The sequence below is a fragment of the Narcine bancroftii genome, chromosome 5, assembly GCF_036971445.1.
Source record: "Narcine bancroftii isolate sNarBan1 chromosome 5, sNarBan1.hap1, whole genome shotgun sequence".
Lineage (NCBI taxonomy): Eukaryota > Metazoa > Chordata > Chondrichthyes > Torpediniformes > Narcinidae > Narcine > Narcine bancroftii.
The window spans coordinates 17,585,618-17,603,789 of NC_091473.1; the positions used below are offsets into that span (position 1 = coordinate 17,585,618).

General features: G+C 42.4%; 2 protein-coding genes across 8 annotated transcripts in view; one reads left to right on the forward strand and one right to left on the reverse strand.

Annotated features, from left to right (window-relative positions):
• Positions 1 to 18,172, forward strand: part of setmar (SET domain and mariner transposase fusion gene) — a 96,875-nt gene that overhangs the window by 74,977 nt on the left and 3,726 nt on the right. Inside the window, exons 2-3 of one of the 3 annotated variants that reach the window (XR_011357364.1) lie at positions 11,201 to 11,377; positions 11,660 to 11,755. The exons of the other annotated variants lie outside the window; for them this stretch is intronic. The gene's annotated coding sequence lies outside the window, so the exon portion shown is untranslated. The remainder of the gene's footprint in view (positions 1 to 11,200; positions 11,378 to 11,659; positions 11,756 to 18,172) is intronic. 3 annotated transcript variants of the gene reach the window in all.
• The window catches only part of sumf1 (sulfatase modifying factor 1), a 117,207-nt gene that overhangs the window by 18,921 nt on the left and 80,114 nt on the right, over positions 1 to 18,172 (reverse strand). Inside the window, exon 8 of one of the 5 annotated variants that reach the window (XM_069936923.1) lies at positions 15,915 to 17,567. The exons of 3 other annotated variants lie outside the window; for them this stretch is intronic. In XM_069936923.1, coding sequence (XP_069793024.1) covers positions 17,520 to 17,567 — 48 coding nt within the window. In that variant the 3' untranslated portion in view covers positions 15,915 to 17,519. Of the gene's footprint in view, positions 1 to 15,914; positions 17,568 to 18,172 lie in introns of those variants that run through there. One more of the 5 variants, XM_069936926.1, reaches the window with a different exon arrangement.

The following is an 18,172-nucleotide window of genomic DNA, read 5'->3' on the forward strand; positions in this document are numbered from 1 at the left end:
GCAATATTCCTCCAGTTTTTTGTTCCAGGTTCCTGTATCTGCAGTATCATGTGCCTCTAGACGGACTAACTTCAGAGGCCAAGAGTGTAGCATAAATTGTTCATATCCACAACATGTCAAGATGTTTTGAATCAATGAGCCAGTTCTGGTGACATTTCTACTATCACCATTACAAGGTTTGGAATAATGTCAATTGTCTTCTTGTCCAACAACTCTCCATCAATGACATATTTAGTGACCAAAAATACAGGGAATGGGTGATGTAGAAGCATATTTTCACAACCCTTAAGTCTTAAGCTTCTTTGTACCATGACCTCAGCGCATGTTTTACTGATAACTTGAATGCAAATCACTGGCCTCTCCAATTTCCCATCCAGCAGAGACCATAATATACACATCCAGAAACACACAAGAATCTCAAATTTAGAGCTGCATCAGATAGAAACTAATTTTTCAAATATCCATGGCCCAGATTTAATGCCTGCTTACTTTAATTTACATAAATTATATCATGATATAGGCAAATTTATGTGTCTGACCAGTTTTAGTTGGAATCTCTTTATCATAGGTATTAATCTTTGCTTCAAAACTTACCTCACTGCAAACAACTCAGAGTGTCCAAGTTGGCAATGTGATATAAACATTTCAAAGAAGAATCTCTCTATCAAGAAGTTATTTTTGCCAGTTTTTTTTATTTTCACCTTGCATTTTGAGTGTCACTTTGGCCTCCTGTGTGAGTTGAATGCATTCTACTTTAGGGAATGTTGATGCTTATCAGTGGGAAACTCTACTTGAATTTGGTGTGAATGGCCTTTAGGTCTCTTCTGGTTGCCACAGAAACCGTACCACTGTGGTGCAGCCAGCCTGGACACTCTCGCTAGAGCTCCTGTAGAAGGTTGAAATAATGGTCACCAGTAGCCTCGCCCACTTCAATCTTCTCAGGAAGTGCAGACGCTGTTGCACAATAGGCCACTAATTAAGTAAACTCCAAGAGACTTGGTGCTTTCCACTCTCTCCACTACAGAGTTGTTGATGTGTAGTGGAGGGTGGTTATTCCTGGTCCTCCTGAAGTCCACGATCATCTTCTTCATCTTATCTACATTGATACTCAGGTTGTTACTCTCATATCACGAGATTTTCCACCTCTTCACTGTAGTGTGACTTATCGTTGTTGCTGATGAGTCCAACGACTGTTGTGTCATCTGCAACTTGATGGCATTGTTGGAGCTGGATCTGGTGATGCAGTCGTGGGTCAGTAGCCTGAGCAAGAGTAGGTTGAGCACCCAGCCCTGAGGTATTACAGTGCTCAGTGTTCTGTAACTGACCTGGACAGATTGTGGTCTTTTCGTTAGGAAAGACCAAAATCCAGTTACAGAGAAGGTTGTTGAATCCCTGCAAGGACAGCTTCTCCATCAGCCTCTGGGGAATTATAGTATTAAATGCTGAGTTGAAATCAATGAACAGCAGCCTGGCATGTGAGGTGCCATTCTCCAGGTGGGTCAGGATGGAGTGAAATGACGAGGCTATAGCCTTGTCTGTGGAATAGAAATATTGAAATAGGTCCATTATCTCTGCGAGGTGTGCTTTCGTGCATTACATCACCAGATGCTCGAAGCATTTCATAGTGGTGGAAGTCAGTGCCACAGGGCGTAGTTATTGAGGCCTGTTATTGTTGACTTCTTGGGACCGCGACAATAGTGGGTATCCTGAACCCTGTGAGAATGATGGACTACTGCAGTAATGTGCTGAAGAAGTCCGTAAAGACTTCCGTCAATTGGTCTGTGCAGTCCTTCAGTATCCAACCAGGTATGTATCTGATCCCGCTGCCTCTTTGACAGAGGTTATGCATTATAATGTACTTACAATTAAAAATAACATGAGAAAATTAAAGAAACATTTTATATTAAGTTTGTGATGGCAATTATAAATAGAGAGATGGGCTAATGAGCGGAGAATGTATTGGTTTTTCATAATTTTTCATATTTATTATATGACATCACATACATCCCTGAGATTCCTTTTTCCTGCAGGCGCAGCAGAATTACCACTAATTGGTAATGCAAAAAATAAACTATACACAGCATAAACGAGTAAACAAACAAAGAACTGTGAACATATAATGAATGTAAACAAACTGACTGTGCAGTACAGAGAGAACAAAAAGAAAATCAATAAAGTGTACAAGCAAGAGTCCTTAAATGAGTCCCTGTTGTTGAGGAGTCTGATGGTGGAGGGGTAGCAGCTAATCCTGAACCTGGTGGTGTGAGTCTTGTGGCACCTAGACCTCTTTCCTGATGGCAGCAGCGAGAAAACAGCGTGTGCTGGGTGGTGAAAGACTTTGGTGATTGCTGCTGCCCTCCAACAACAGTATTCCCTGTAGATGTACTCAATAGGGGGGAGGGTTTTGCCTGTGAAGTCCTGGGCTGTGTCCACTATCTTTTGAGTAGAGCAGAGGGCTGAGCACACAGCCCTGTGGTGCTCCAGTACTGATAGATATTGTGGAGGAGATGCTCTTACCAGTCTGGAGGTGAGGAAATCCAAGATCCAATTACACAGTGGAGTTTGCTGATCAGTTATGAGAGGACGATGGTGTTAAACGCTGCAATGTAGTCAATAAAGAGCATCCTGATGTACACGTATGCATCTTTGTTGTCCAGAAGTTCTAAGGCTTTGTGCAGAGCCAGTGATTTGGCATCTGCTGTAGACCAGTTCTTGTGATAGGAAAACTGGAATGTATCCATGTCACTGCTCAGACACAAGCTGATAGGCTTCATCACCAGCCTTTCAAAACACTTCGTCACTGTTGATGTAAGTGCTACTGGTCCATAGTCATTAAGGCAAGTCACTGCACTCTTCTTGAGTGTATGATTGACGTCTGTTTGAAACAGATGGGGACCACACCCTGCTGTATTTTTGTGTAATATTTCAAAATTATTCAAAAGTAAATGGAACATTGAGCTCAGGTGAACTTCGATGAAATTTCCCATTTATAGTTGGTTCATTTAAGCACGTCATGGAAAAAGGACAATACGAAAATTATTGTCAGCTTTTGATATTACTACCGTTCAAGATTTATTTTCTTAGACTGGAATAAGGTTCATTTAAATACTGAGGGGAAAGAAAGACCATGGAACAGTATAGCACAGAAACAGACCCTTTGGCCATGATTTTGCTCCAAACACAATGCCCAAATTAAGCTAAATCTCTGTTGCTTGCCCATGATCTCTATCCCTCTATTCCTAACATATTCATGTGCTCATAAAGAAATATTGGTTTTTAACCTACTTGACAAAACCCAAGGTATTATCACAATCAACAAATATATAGAGTTGAAATCTCCCTGTTTATTACTGATGACCAGGTTGTCGACTTGTACACTGTAATTTTTTTTCTACTCTGTAATTTCAGATGCTACAGTGTTGCTGTCTCTATTCATTGAAATTGCAGAATGATAAGATGAAGTTATTTGATGGCGGTTGTGGGACTTCTGGCTAAATACAAGTGATCGAATTAGTCCCATTCTGCAGCCTTGTGAATTCACCCACAGGAATATACCACCTTCAAAAATGCAGATCCCTTGAAATTAAGTCAGTCTAAATGTTGTAAAAACACAACAATTCTGGAGGAACTCAGCAGGAGGTAAATATATGGAGTACAACTCTGATTATGCAAAATGGTCAGGATCAGGCCTATTTCGGATAAATTATATTTTTGGAGAAATGGTCATTTTTTAAAAACAGCCCAGTAGCAACAGCAAATCACTTGTAATAGTGTTTAAGCAAAGGAAGGCTTTTTAAGCATTAAAATAATGTTTAATTCTCACCGATCACTGGCACTTCCCCACTGAAGCCCCGCTCATGCCAGGAGCCCGAGGGTCCTGCTCCTGCTTGGGGGCTTGAGGTCCCCGCTGCCACCGCCGGGAGCCCAAGGTCTGCTGCTGCCGGTGTAGGAGCCAGAGGTCTGCTACTACCGCTGCCAGGAGCTGAACGTTCCTGGTCAGTTCGGCTCCAAAAAAAATTTTGGATAAATGAGGATTTCTCATTTGTTTTGGATATCCTCATTTATCTGAAATTTTTTAAAAATTTGGATAACTGAGGACTTTGGAGAATCCAAATTCGGATAATCGCAGTTGTACTGTATAACCAACGTTTCAGGCCCGAGTGGTTGGTAATATATTGTAGTGAGGTCACTACAGCTACAGCGAGGTTATAGCTCTCGGTTGTAGCCCTAAGGCTGTAGCTCGAATCAGCAGAAAAAGTCAAACACACACCAGTCGAGTGTATTCAACACTGAGTTTATTCATTGGCAGTTCTTCCTTTTATAGTCAACTTGGCCGCGTCACCACCGGGGCGTAGCTTGACCGGGCTGGCCGCCGATTGGTTACCTCGGATGCCTGGGCCCCATTTGGGTCCCCTGTGATCCACCGGCGGTGATTGGCCAGTTTCACTGCTCTGCTTGCAGCCTATGGAAATGGGCGTTTCAGCCTGGATGATGTTTTGCCGGTCGGCGCGTTCGATGGCCATTTACTGTGTCGGCCCAAGGTGCAGGCCACTGTAATATCTTTACCTCCTATGGCCACTGCAAGATCGGCTGAGTTCCTCCAGCATTTTTGTGTTTTCACTACTATTGCAGTGTCTGCAATTTTCATGCTTCACCTCATTCTAAATGTTGTACTGCAGTTTCTCCAGTGGGAATCCAATCCATAAGTGAAAGTGGAAATGCCACACTGAGTTACTACAAACAGTAAGCAATTTTCTGGATTACCAGCGATCTAGAATCCACAAGATTTCTCATGAAATTTAAAAAGTGATAAATCTACTATCTAAGAGAGGATTGTACATGATCAGCATCTTGCAAATTATTTGGTCAATTGGCAGAATACTGTGCTATTTTTGTGATGTACACAGATGCTAAAATGGTGCAAAATAACAAACAGTTTTCGGGAACATTTGAGTACACCATAGATGATTAAAAAGAAGAATAGAAAGAATGTTCAATGCAGGGCTCAAGAGACACTTGAGGTGATGCACAGGAATGTGTGAGCAGGTGATTTGAGATCCCATTCATTTAGATATAGAATTTTACTGAAAATAAATAAATAGCTCCAAAATGGTTATTTTGATATGCTCTGTTCTCGCTGCTATCACCAGGAAAGAAGTTTAGGTGTCATAAGACTTGTAGCACCAGATTCAGGATCAGTTGCTACCCCTCCACCATCAAGACTTTCAAACAACTAACTCAAACAGGCTCATTAAAGGACTCTAACTTTGCACATTATTTATTATTGAATATTTATTTTCTGTCTTGTATAGTTAGTAGTTTACCATCTCTTTCTTTGTTTACATTTCTCTCTTTTGTATATGTATCCTTTCTTGAGTACAGTTCTTGCACTACAAAAAAATAGAAATCTTCTGGCTGGCCTGCCTGGTTGTACGTGATATCATTCCATGTACTCTGACAATAAATCTAAACTTAGAACTTTGAAAACTAAAACTGATTCATGTAAAATGTATGTTTTTTATGTCCAGTGAACACTACGGTGTGAAAATAGCAATGTTTTAAAACAATATAATCCCCATTACCCGTATTTCAATCAACGGGAAACTCAAACAGCTGGCAGATAAAGGGAGGAAATAAATAAATGGAATTTAACATAGTTAAGAATAGATAAAGTTTTAAATAAAGGTTTAAATAAAAGTTTAAAATAAAGTAATGTTCTACAAAGAAACACACAACCCCTTGGGAGTAAACATTCAGCCAGCGGAACACCTCAGTCGTGCCCCGTCAGCAGCAGCTGTTGGAATAAAATGGTGGCACCCAGGATGAAGAGCCGGCCAATGCTGCTCGCTGCTGGGGCAACTCTCCCAAAGTGTCCCTATCCCTGCCTGGTAAGAGTCTTTTTCTTTATTAGTATATTATTAAGTATTAGTAAGTATATTAGAATGGAAGAGGTGGAAAATCATGTGAAATGGTGCGAGAGTAACAATCTGAGTCTCAATGTGGACAAGATGAAGGAGATGATCGTGGAGTTCAGGAGGACCAGGAATGACCACCCTCCACTACACATCCACAACTCTAGTGGAGAGAGCGGAGAGGATCAAGTTCCTTATTGTGGATACTCAACATTTCCTCACTTGTCAGGAAGGCACCATTGTGACAGCACTTCCTGAGAAGAATGAAGTGGGCAAGGCTACCAGCCACCATTATGTCATCCTTCTATAGGAGCTTTATCCTGGCTGGCTGCAACACAGAGTAGTATAGTTGCTGCAGAGAAATGGATCAGAGGTCAATCCACTGGACCTTAAGAGTGGTAGAGAGGATCACTGGAGTCTCTCTGCTCCCATCGACGTGATCTATTGGGATTGATGTCTAAGGAGGACGTGCAAAATCATTAAGGACCCATTCCACCCTACACACAGCATCTTTTAGTTGCTCCCATCGGGGAAGAGATATAAGAGTATCAGGGACAACACCATCAGGCTGAGGAACAGCTTCTTCCAACAGGCAGTGAGAATGCTGAACGACCAAAGGAACTGCTCACACTAACCATCTAAGACTCTTGTATTCATGAAACAATATTTATTTAATTGTATTGATGAAATACTTGTCCTGCACATGTATTGCTTGTCTGTACGTATGCTATGTCTGGTTGTGTCTGCATGCTTTGGACCGAGGACTGGAGAACACTGTTTGTCGGGTGGTATTTGAACAATCAGGTGACAATAAACTTGACTTGATTTGAAGGCTCTATCTGTAAACTTGAGGGAGGGAGTTAATTATGACAGCGGCATGGTTTGTGTAGTGGCTAGTGCAATCTTGTCACAGAGCTCATGGATGGAGTTCAAATTTAAAGGAAGATGAGCCGATGGCCTATGAAATTTTTGTGGAATTGAGTTGGGTTACGCTGAGGGCCTGACCGGGACACTTGCATGGAAGTGAGTTGGGTTGCGCCAAGGGCCTGACCGGAACACCAGGATGAAGAGCCGGTCGATGCAGCGAGCCACTAGGGCAATTCTCCCAAAGTGTCTTCCTATCCCAGTCTAGTAAAAGCAACTTGAGGTGAGAAACCCGTGGAAGCTGTAGACTGGCTCGAACTGACTGGAGGGGTATAAGGTATTGGAACCAGGATGCAAGGAGGTACTGAGGGCGCTAAAGGGTTCCTGATCATGTCAGAGGTTTGGATCTTGAGCTCGTGTTGCCAATAGTTTGGACTGGACTCTGTGTGGCTGCAGGGTCTGCGGAAGCACTGGAGGGGAATCTACGGACTCTCTGACTTTGGTGGGGGGAGATACTATTTTGCTTCTCTCTGACTGTAAATTTGACTGTAAGACAGAAGTGCTTAGGCATTCCTGCTGGTGGTGAATCAGTCTACCTTGCTGCAAGCAAAAAAAAAAATTCATGGAATATGACACTGTTTTATTACTATGACAATAAATTGAATCTTGAATTAGTGAGGCTTTATCTATAAACTTGGTGGAGGGGGGTTAATTACGAAGGCTGCATGGTTAGTGTCGCAGCTAACGCAAAGCAATCTGGGTTTGAATTTAAATTTTGTAACTTAAGGGAATTACTTGACTAAAGTGAACTTTATGTAATTAACGACTACAATATTGATTGTTTTTTAAAATTATTTTAACATATTGCACTGTCTTTTGTATGGTGTATTCTAAATGCAGGTGCATTAGTTAAGCATTGGAAGAGTGAGTCTCAGTCAACCGTAAAATTTGGATTTACAACATCCACGATCCGCGGAAGTGCCAGATAATGGGGATTTTAGTGTACCAGGAATTGGTTCAGTAATTGCTGCATCATGGCATTGAAGTTACTTTATAGATTTCCATTAAATTCAGTAGGGTTATCAGATTGGGGGATTTATATTGGTGAATTGATCATTAGAGCAACACCTTTTCAGTGCCAATGATCAGGATCGGGGTGCGAATCCCGCACTATCTGTCAGGAGTCTGTATGCTCTCCTCATGACTGCATGGGTTTCCCCATGGGGTCCGGTTTCCTCCCACCATTCGAAATGTACCGGGGTGTACATTAATTGGATGTAAATTGGGTGGCACAGACTCGTGTGCGTTAATTACATAAAGTTCCGTATGTATGTTTAAATTTAAATGTCTAATTAGATGATGGAACTTCTTCACATCAAACACCAGACTGTTTGGTGATTAAACTTAGGATTAAAAAAAATACTGCTGAAGGTACTCAACAAGTTAAGCTGCATCTGTGGTACGAAAGGAACTGTCAACATTTCAGAATAAGGCCCTGAATCAGGATTGAGAGTGGAGAGGACAGATAGGCAGTGTAAATAGGAGAGGGGGAGGGGAGAGTAGCTGAAAGATGGTGGACAGATGAAGGTGGGGTGGGGGTGGGTCGTGGATTGGGGGGAAGTTGCTGTGGTAAGTGGTGGAGTTGGGAGGCAGAAGCATGTGGTTGATAGGTGAAACTAGGCAAGGGGGAACAGTAAAAGATGCAGCAAGGAAGAGAAAGGTGAGGGTGAAGTCAGAGACACCTGCTGCTGGCACAAAGGCTACCAGCACCGGAATCTGATAAGTAAGGAAGGCAAGTAATGGGAATCAGCAGATGAGAGTGGGGAAGGGGGTCCAGTGGATGAAACGTGTGGGTAGTTGTAAAATGGAACCAGGAGGGAGAGAAAAAGGGGGGGGGGCGGGGGAGGAGGAGTGGAGGGGGGAGGGGGAAGAGAGAGAGAGAAGAGAATAAAAGGTTTACGTGGAATTCAAAAACTGGTCTTTCTCAGCATTCATGTTTCACTTTTGCTGTTTCTTGGTTGTGCGAATTCTTCTGTATGACACTGAGGAATCCTCAATATCATTGACATTTGCTATGATTGGCAATTTTATGGCAGAAATTGCTTGGAACTGTGGAGAAATACGACAAGCTTTTTTTAAGAAATCTTTAACAGGTATTGAGCAGATCCATTGGATGTGGATAATTGCAGTGGTGCAGCACCCCGAACTCAAAAGTTCAAACAAATTACTTTTATTTTTATATAAAAAACTTGTGTAAGAGCATTAAGAACTTAATGCAATACACAGATGTGCTGGAAAAAGAGGAAGGCAGCATCAGGGTAATCAATGTTTTGGGCCTGGGCCCTCATCAAGATAGGAGCAAAACCAGGCAGGCTCCTGCATGACCCCCTTCTGTAGCCAACCTAGTAAGAAATTAATATTATTTCACCTCATGATTTATTTTTGTTTCTGTTTAATCTTACTTACTCATAATAAATGTTACTACATTTTAGCTTGATCCATGTGATACGTCTATGTGTTTCTGTTTGCATCGATTTTCTAAAGGTTTCATTTTCACTTATTGTGATCTTGTAAATAATCACTACACTAATCAATGGCCTAGTAAGTGAGTTGCAGAGTCAAAGCCTCAGCTGGAGATGTTGGCTAGACTTCAGTCACCCCATGCCACCTAAAGGGTGCAAGAAGGGCCGAGGAAATAATTTAATTTTTAAAATATTTATGAATTAAAAATTTAAATTTAGACATACAGCACAGAAACAGGCCCTTTAGCTCACAAGCCCATGCCGCCCAATTAGACCCAATTAACCGACAACCTCAGTTGCTGGCACTGTAACAGTGCTGCACTAACTGCTAATGTTAACCGTGCCGCCCTAGTGTCCAATCATGATCCAGCAATCCAGCAATACTCGCATTTGATCATCCAAAGGATGACTAGGTCTGGTTCTATTAATGTTGGCACTCCTAGACTAAACATAAGGAAGAATCAAGAATTTGAAAACCTAGTTAACAATAAGTTAAGATTATATGCAGAGAAAAAAAGGCAAAAGGAAAAGGCAATTTGACAAAATGATATCTGGTTAAATTTATACCAATATCAAATTTACCTTCCAATGAGGTAACCGTCAAGAGTGGCAAGGATAATTATATGCTTGGAGATGCATCTTTGGTTGGGAGTTACACTTTCAAGATTATGAAAATGAGTAAAATCACCATCTTTCTTGTTTCAACATCCTTGAAGGGTCAATAAGATAGGACACAATATGGAAAAGGTTGAACAAGTGAACTGAATGATTCCAAGTATGAATAACTTGAGCATTGTCAAGTAAAACCTTTTTACCCACAAGAAATGTAGTGCATGTGTATGGTCTTCACTGTTTAATCTGGTTGCATATGTACAGTCAGATGATAATAAACATGAACTTGAAGAGGTTGTTCTAATGGACAGATCTGTAATTTGCATTCTTTTCATGTCCTTACCACAGCAGAGTTCAAGGATATACTGTTACCCTTCCTACTGTCAAATTTCAATAAATCAATAAATCCGGCTGCTAAATTACACCCCAATTGAGACTTATTGCATAGAATACACTGCAGGGATTTAACCTTTCCAACTCCTGTAGATTATTATCCCTTCTCCCCCGCCTCTTCCCCTCAATCCTGAACTGTTAGAATATTTAGCATAGCCCAGTATCTATGACGATTTCTGGCAGCTCTTTGTTCCAACAGAATATGATGAGAAAAGACTGTTAACAGTCTGGTCAATAACTTTTAAGTAGACCATGCAGGAAGTCGTATTGATACATACATTTATATACTGAAAATATCAAGGGTGGAAATCTGAGCAGGACTAGAACAAAGAATGTTTCTCAAAGCAGCAGTTAGAGCCAGGCCCAATGCTGGTTTCCATAGCAACAGTTTTAATGTTTGTTTTCTTTGCTTGTTAAGTCTTCAAAACCATGAAGGAGGCAACATTTTAACCTTACAGTGATGAGACAAAGAAAGCCAGCTTTGTGGAGAGGAAAAATAATATTTTAATGACTATTAAAGTAAAATAATAAAATTTTGCAAATTGCAACTCACGAGATGTTTTTGGAAAGTCATCCTAGAAGAGGCTGAGAGTGGATGGATAGAAATAGAGAATGTCAGGGTGAGCTTATGGGTCTGGCATCTGAAGGAAGGACAGAGATGAAAGCAGTCTAAGAAAAGCCGCCAAATGGACTGGCAGTCTGAAAACAAGAGTACTTTTCGTTAGGTCTGTGAAATAAAAAGAGATCCAGCATAATCCTTTCTGTGGCCTGTGAATGCCTTTGAAAATTTGAATTTTGCTTTAACCATATAACCATATAACCATTTACGGAGCGAAAACAGGCCATGTTGGCCTTTCGAGTCCGCACCGGTTCACTGATTTTGTGCGCTCTCTTCAGGCAATGGTCCCGATGAGTTTGGCCCTCGAATTCCAACTTCAGTGGCTGAATTCTTCCGTTATTCCACCTCGGCAAACTCCAAGAGTCTCGTTTGCAAAACCTACAAATTGGGAAGATAAAGAGGTCCACGAGCTCCTTACCCTCCAAGCTCCATCAAACTTCTCCTGATGCACTGAGGTAAGTTTTTTATCTGATTGGATCATAGCTTGGTTTGATTAATATGAAAAAATGTCTGAAGGTTGGAGGGATGACCAGAGCATGGGCAGAGAGAGTATTTTTAGGATGTTGGTGAACTCTGGAGCTAATGGAGACAGGATAGGAGGCAGAAGGCAAGTTGGGCATCCTCTGGTTGTTTAGATATGTAAAAGGAGAAATAAGGGAAGCATTTAAAGAAGATTTGTACTCTTATTCAGACTCTGTAAATGATTTGTATCTGTAATCTCATTGTGACTTTTTCAGGAAATTCAATCCAGAAAATAATGAATTTGAAACATCTGTGAATGGAGGCCGGGAAATGAGGACAATACTGTTGAATGGTGGGCAATACATTTCCAGGTATCAATTTTCCCAAATTATTAGGCACATTCAAAATGTGGTCGCTCATAATGAAATGGAGAGTTAAGGCCAGCTTTGGCAGAAGTTAGAAAAGACTAAACTTATTGATTCTGCAGCAGTAGAGATCGTAGGAACCTGCTAAATCTCACTGCATAAATAAAGGGTCAAACGCGATTAAACTCATATTATGTCTTATTTATTCTTCACGACTCAATTTTTAAGCCTCATTCATCACTCCATCCTGTCCCATGCTGCCCAATTTACCCTTTCACTTACGTGACCACGATGCTGTTCTGCTCTTACCTCGTCGGTCCGTGGAGGTGCGTTTGTTCTGAGTGTTGCCTCCAGTGAGTCATCAATGGCAACCGGCCCTATGCAAAGTATGCATGGGAATGCAGCTGTGACAGCCCCCCCCCCCCTGCCCCCCAGCCTCCGAGTCATGTGAGGTGGTGACTGTCTGGCTCTGATCCATGGTCTGATGGGTTGATTGTCTGGCCTAATCTCTTCTGGCAATGAAGTGTGGGTGATGGTTGACGGGATGGGCTGGGTTCTTGTGCCTTCGTTGGTTTAGTGGGTGTCATAGTCAGCTGGTTCTTGACGTATGCTGGCTTTAAATGGTCAGCAGATACAGTGTCATTCTTTCCATCCCACTGGATCACTAAACTTTTGTGATGGTGTTGTATGCTTGCTGAAGTCAAGTCAAACCAAGACATGTACTGCATTGTAAGTCTGCTGGAAAGTAGATTGTATTAGCTGTTTGCTGGGTTGCCATAGTCTGTCAATGTAATTGGCATGATCAAGAGGTCTCGTCATAAGAGCAGGTTTGACAAATACCCCGGGAAGTATCAGACATAGATCATTTATGCTGCTGTATAACCTAGGTTTGCTTTCATTGCTGCACAAATGCTGAGCAGGACCATGGGCAACCGTTCACTCCACTGGGATGCATCAGCCCTGGATGTCAACACTGTTTTTAGCTGACAGTGGAAACACTTGACAACGGCATTTGCCGTGGATTAGTAAGTCATTGTCCGAGTTTGAAAGGTCGGTGAGAGCCAACTCAAACTGTGATTCCCAGTCTGTTGTCATTGTGCCTGGGACATCAAAGGCAGAACTTATTGGTCAACGAAAACCCGGGTGACTGTCTCTGCAGAGATGTTGGGGCCTGGGATGCCCTCTTGCCATTTTATTATCCGATCTTCACAGGTAAGTAAATAGGTGTAACCACTCGATGATGGGAGTGGACCGACTAGATAAAGGTGGAGATGTTCAAAACGACAATATGGAACATGGTAATCTTTGAGTGGGGTTTTGGTGTGTCTGCAGACCTTGGAACGTTGACACGGCAAACAGGTGTTTGTCCCTAGTCAGATGTCGTGCCGCTTAATGTGTGGCCAGATGAAACATTCAGTAACCAGCTTGATCTTCACTTTCTTGCCGGATGTGGAGGGAACTGAAGATTTCCCAGCGCATTGTCACGGGAAAAAAGGATTTTGGCTTGCTGGTAGACGTGTCACGCTATTGTCCCACCTGAGTCGCCAAAGCGCAAGTCTTCCAGTTTGAAACCTGTATCGCTCTGGTGGTATTGGATGACCTCAGGATCAGTGCATTTTGGTGATCCACAGCATTGAAATTGCTAGTTGGTGCCACATTAAAAGTCTTCACTTCCAGTCTGGATAGGGCATCTGTCAAAGGATTTGATTTTTCTCTGATTAATTGCTGGATGAAATCCAAGTGGTGGATTTCCCATGGTGAATTGTGTTGCGTGCATGTGTGAGGTATATATGAGCAACTGGTGGCCTGTATATATAGTGAAGGGACAGCCTTCCAACAAATGGCGGAAATGCTTCACGGGAAGGAAGATGGCCTAGAGTTCTTGTCCAAATGTACTGCATCTCATCTGAGCAAGAAAGTGACAGTTTTGCTGAAAAATTGCCAGAGGCTCCAACCTGCTATTGGCTCGTAACTTCTAAACGGCTCCCATGGTGTTGACGAAAGCATTCGTGGTGAGTGAGAATAAGACAATGGTGGATGAGCATAGTGGCATCAGCAAGAGTTCTCTTCACAAAGTTGAAGGCCTCAGTGCATCCTCACCTAATCACGATTGTTCCAACCCTTTGAGGAGATTGGTCAGTGGTAAGAGGGAAGAAGCAGCGTTAGTTAGAAAATGGCGGTAGAAATTCATCCCCAAAAAGCACCGTACTGGACAAACGAAGTTGGCATGGGGTAGTTTCGTATTTCATGCACCTTTGCTTCCTCTGGCAAGATGCCATTTCCTGTCACTCGATGTCCAAAACCGTGAGTTCACTGGCACCAGAAATGCATTTGATTGGGTGATTACAATTCCATATTTGTTAAGCTGCTGGAACAGTGTCATGAGGTGGTTTCTGTGCTCTGCTTAGTTGGTGCTTGCTACCAGAATGTCATCGATATAAGCATAGATGAAATCGACTCTGGAGGGGACATGGTTTGTAAATCGCTAGAGTGATGGAGCTGTGTTTCATAAACCAAACAGCATCCATCGAAATTCAAACATACTAAAAGGAGTAATCACTAGTGTTTTGGGAAAACCTGCAGGCTCGACTGGGATTTGGTGCACTCAATTTTCGTGAACACCCGCTTGCTGTGTAGATTGGCTGAGAAATCCTGCAAAGGTGGGATGCTGTTTTGGTCAGGTATGGTATGTTATTCAAGGCATGGTAATCTCCACATGGTAGCAAATCTCCTGCAGACTTTTTCAGAACCATATGTTGCAGTGCTGTCCAGCAACTGTCAGATCGGCAGACTATTCCCAGCTCCTCCATATGATCTAACTCAGCCTTTGCAATCTTAAGGCGATCAGGGAGTAGCTTGCACACGTGCGCCAAAACAGGAAGATCACGGATCTAGATGTGGTGAGTCACTGCATGTTTGATGTTGTGCCAGTGTAAAAGAGTGCCCAGGGAAGAGAGCAGCTTGAGTAACTCCCATTATGGGCAGGTGCTGGGCTGGGGACTGGTTTGGTGAGTGACAGTCACTGTGGGGCAATGAATACAGCTCACCTGTGCTCATATGGGGCAGTCAATCAAACAGTGATTTTTCTTTAGATCCTCCAGTGTAGAAAAGTAAGAAAGAAAATCTGCACCAATAATGGGTTTTACTAGTGTGAAAATCCATCAAAAAAGTTGCAGGTGGCCAAAATTGAGCATGACTGACCTCTGAGTGAATGCTTAAATTCTTTGCGGTAGCAAGAAAACACGCTAGGTAAGGGTGACAGCACTTTTGGGGAATGGGAGGAATTACCGATATCTCTGTGCACAAATCGATGTGACATTGTTTACCAGAGAGATGGTCATTCAGGAAAAGGCAGTGGCTGGCTTGTCCATGAGTAAATGTTGTCTCTACTGCCGGACCTCATCGTTTCCCAGGAGCTCCTTGTGGAAGAAGAAAGGAGGCTGGCACGACCAGGCCAGAGCGCCATATTTCCTCTGTTTTCAGCAAATACATTAGGTGTTACCTTTGCCTCGTCCCAGGCCCACACGATTAGAGTTGAACGGGAAATGGGAATGATTAAGCTGCATTGTTAAAGCCTCTACTTGTGCGGTGAGCACTGCAACTTGTTGCTCCAGCTCTGGTTTATCTGGTCTAATGGTGGTTGCCACAACTGAATCTGTCTGCACTGCAGAGATTGTCTCCATGACTATATCAGCCTATTTTTCAAGTTCATCAATGCTGGCCAATTGAAAGATGCCTATCAGGTGACCCTGAACCTGCGCAGGCATACAGCAGAGGAGCTTTTTTCTGGACATCGCCTTCTATCCTCTTGTTTCCGGCCATCTGGCGCCATCTCTACATCATTTGTGATGGCCTCCTATTGTTTGCCAACAATTTCACAATGCAGGATTGATTCAACAGTTATGTTCTCTCTAAGATGGTTACTTTCAGCATGTTGTATAGTGCTGTCTCTTCTGGATTAAGCAGCACATCTTCTACCTCAGGTGATCTGTTCTAAGAGACGTTCCGAGTGATGAGCTGTGCGCAAGCCAGAATTTATCCTCTGATTACTGACATTCAATGCGCGGAACCATGCCTCTTGGATTGAAAACCATGCTCATACATTGGTTGCACAAAAGTGTGGAGACCATCAGACTCCTCAACCACAAACTAAATCAAGGACTCATTTAAGAACTCTTGCACACTTTATTGAATTTTTTATTCTCTCTGTATTGCACAGTCATTTTGTTTACATTCATTATCTATTTACAGTCTTTATTTCTTTACATGTTTATGCTGTGTACATTTTTTTTGCATTACCAATAAGTGGTAATTTTGCCGTGCCTGCAGAAAAAAGAATCTCAGCGTTGTATGTCATGTCATGTATGGACTCTGACAGGAAATCTGAATCTGACTTTCTCGACTGCCACTGTGACTTTTCAATCATTGAGCATTTCTATTTTTTCCAAGTAAGTGTTGCGAAGTAGCTGGGTCATCAGCTGTTGAAACTGCTAAATCTCACTGCACAAATAAAGGGCCAAACGTTATTAAACTCAGCAAACCACATTGTGTCTTATATATTCCTCACGACTCCATTTTAACCCTCACTATAATCTCCCCACCCTGCCCTGCGCTGCTCCATTCGCTCTTTCCAGCACGTGACCGCGATGCTATGCCTGCTCTCACCTCATCAGCCCGTGCAGTCGCGTTTGTACTCCTGAGCATCTGAGTCACCAGTGGTGACCAGCCCCATGCAAAGCATGCGTGGGTGTGGGCCACAATATTTTGAATCAAATACTATAATTGTTCATCATGGAGTTTTACAGCATGTTTAGCTCAACCTGTCCATGCTGACCAAGCAGTCTAGCTAATCTAGTTCAGTTGGCCAATATCTCTCTTAACCTTTCCTATCCACAAATCTGTGAAATTGCACCTGTCTCTACCACTTCCACTGGCAGCTCTTGCCTACTGCCTTCGTGTGAAGATATTGCTCCTCAGGCCCCTTTTAATTCTCTCTCCTTTCAGCTTTATGCCCTCTAATTTTAGACTACCTCCTCTGGGGAAAAATATGATTTTTACTTCATCAATGACCCTCATAATTTCATAAAGCTTATAAGGTCACCCCCACCCCCCTCCTCCATCAGCCTCCTATGCTCAAGGTAGAAAAGACCTAGCCTATCCAGTCTCACTTGAGAACCTGGTAAATCTTTTCTGCATCCATTCCAGCTTAATGATATTCTTACAATTGGGCAATGAGAACAGCACACCACTCTCCAACTGTGGTCTCACCAACATCTGCTCCAACACAGGAGCTGGCCATCCATTGCCACAAGTCACTGTCACCAATGACTTGTTGGTAGGTTCTCTTTTAAGTATGTTCCATTCTCTTCTGCAGTACTGAGGCCATTGCTCATTTGTCCAGTTGTTCCCCCTGTTTTTTCATTTATTTGTGTTCCAAACCACCTTTAGTGGCCCATAAACTCCCCAGAACTCGTCAGAACTCCAATGTTCCCTTTTCTGCAACTGTGGTGCTCCCAGTCACCTGAACATCCATGATATGCAGCCTACCTAACTTGCTAAAAGATGGAGCGGGCAAAGAAATGCCTTTGTACTTGACTGGCTTTTTTGGCATATACAGAGCCTGGGCTATGCATGTCATTTAGACCAGAGTAACCTTTGTTATGTGTTGACTATTGCTGGGTCATGATTTAACCCATTTTATTCAGTATACACTTAAAACGTTACATCAGGTGATACACTCATTCATCAGAGGACTTGTACCCTCCACCTTCTATGGTTCACTGCTGGTGACACGTGGAATATGGAAGGAGTGGTTACGCTGACATGAGGAAAGAAAACAGGTTAGTATTCTAACAGCAGCAGATTTTGACTCTGCTCGTTGACCTGAAAGTAGATACACTATTCTCTCTCCGTTGGGTGAATTCAAAATATTTATGGCCTGCTGACAACACCACTAGTCTTTACAATGTGTCTTTGAAGTAAGGCTGCTTTTTTTCAATGATGTAATGTGCATCTGCTCAGTGGGGTATTGCATTACGCACTGGTACCCGGCATCAGAAAGATTTTTCAGAGACACAGCCTAAAATCAGAGAAAATATTCATGGAAAGTCCTCTGGAGAAAATAAAAAACTGAACATCTAACCATCTCTCTGTTTCTCTTCCTTTCATAAATCGACAAGGTTGGTTTTCAATGAAAACATAAATAGAAGTCAAAATATCATTTGAGGTTTTGACTCCAAAGACAAAACTCTGCAGGACCTGATGTCTTAAATGATCCTGTTTTCAAGCAAAGGACTACATTTCTGAGTATTGCTGTTTAGTATCTGGTAATCATAACTGCACAGAAGCACATTAAATTCCAGCCGCTGAACCCTGTCATCTCACAGTGTATTGAAAACTTTCAAAAAGCCATCTGCATTGAGA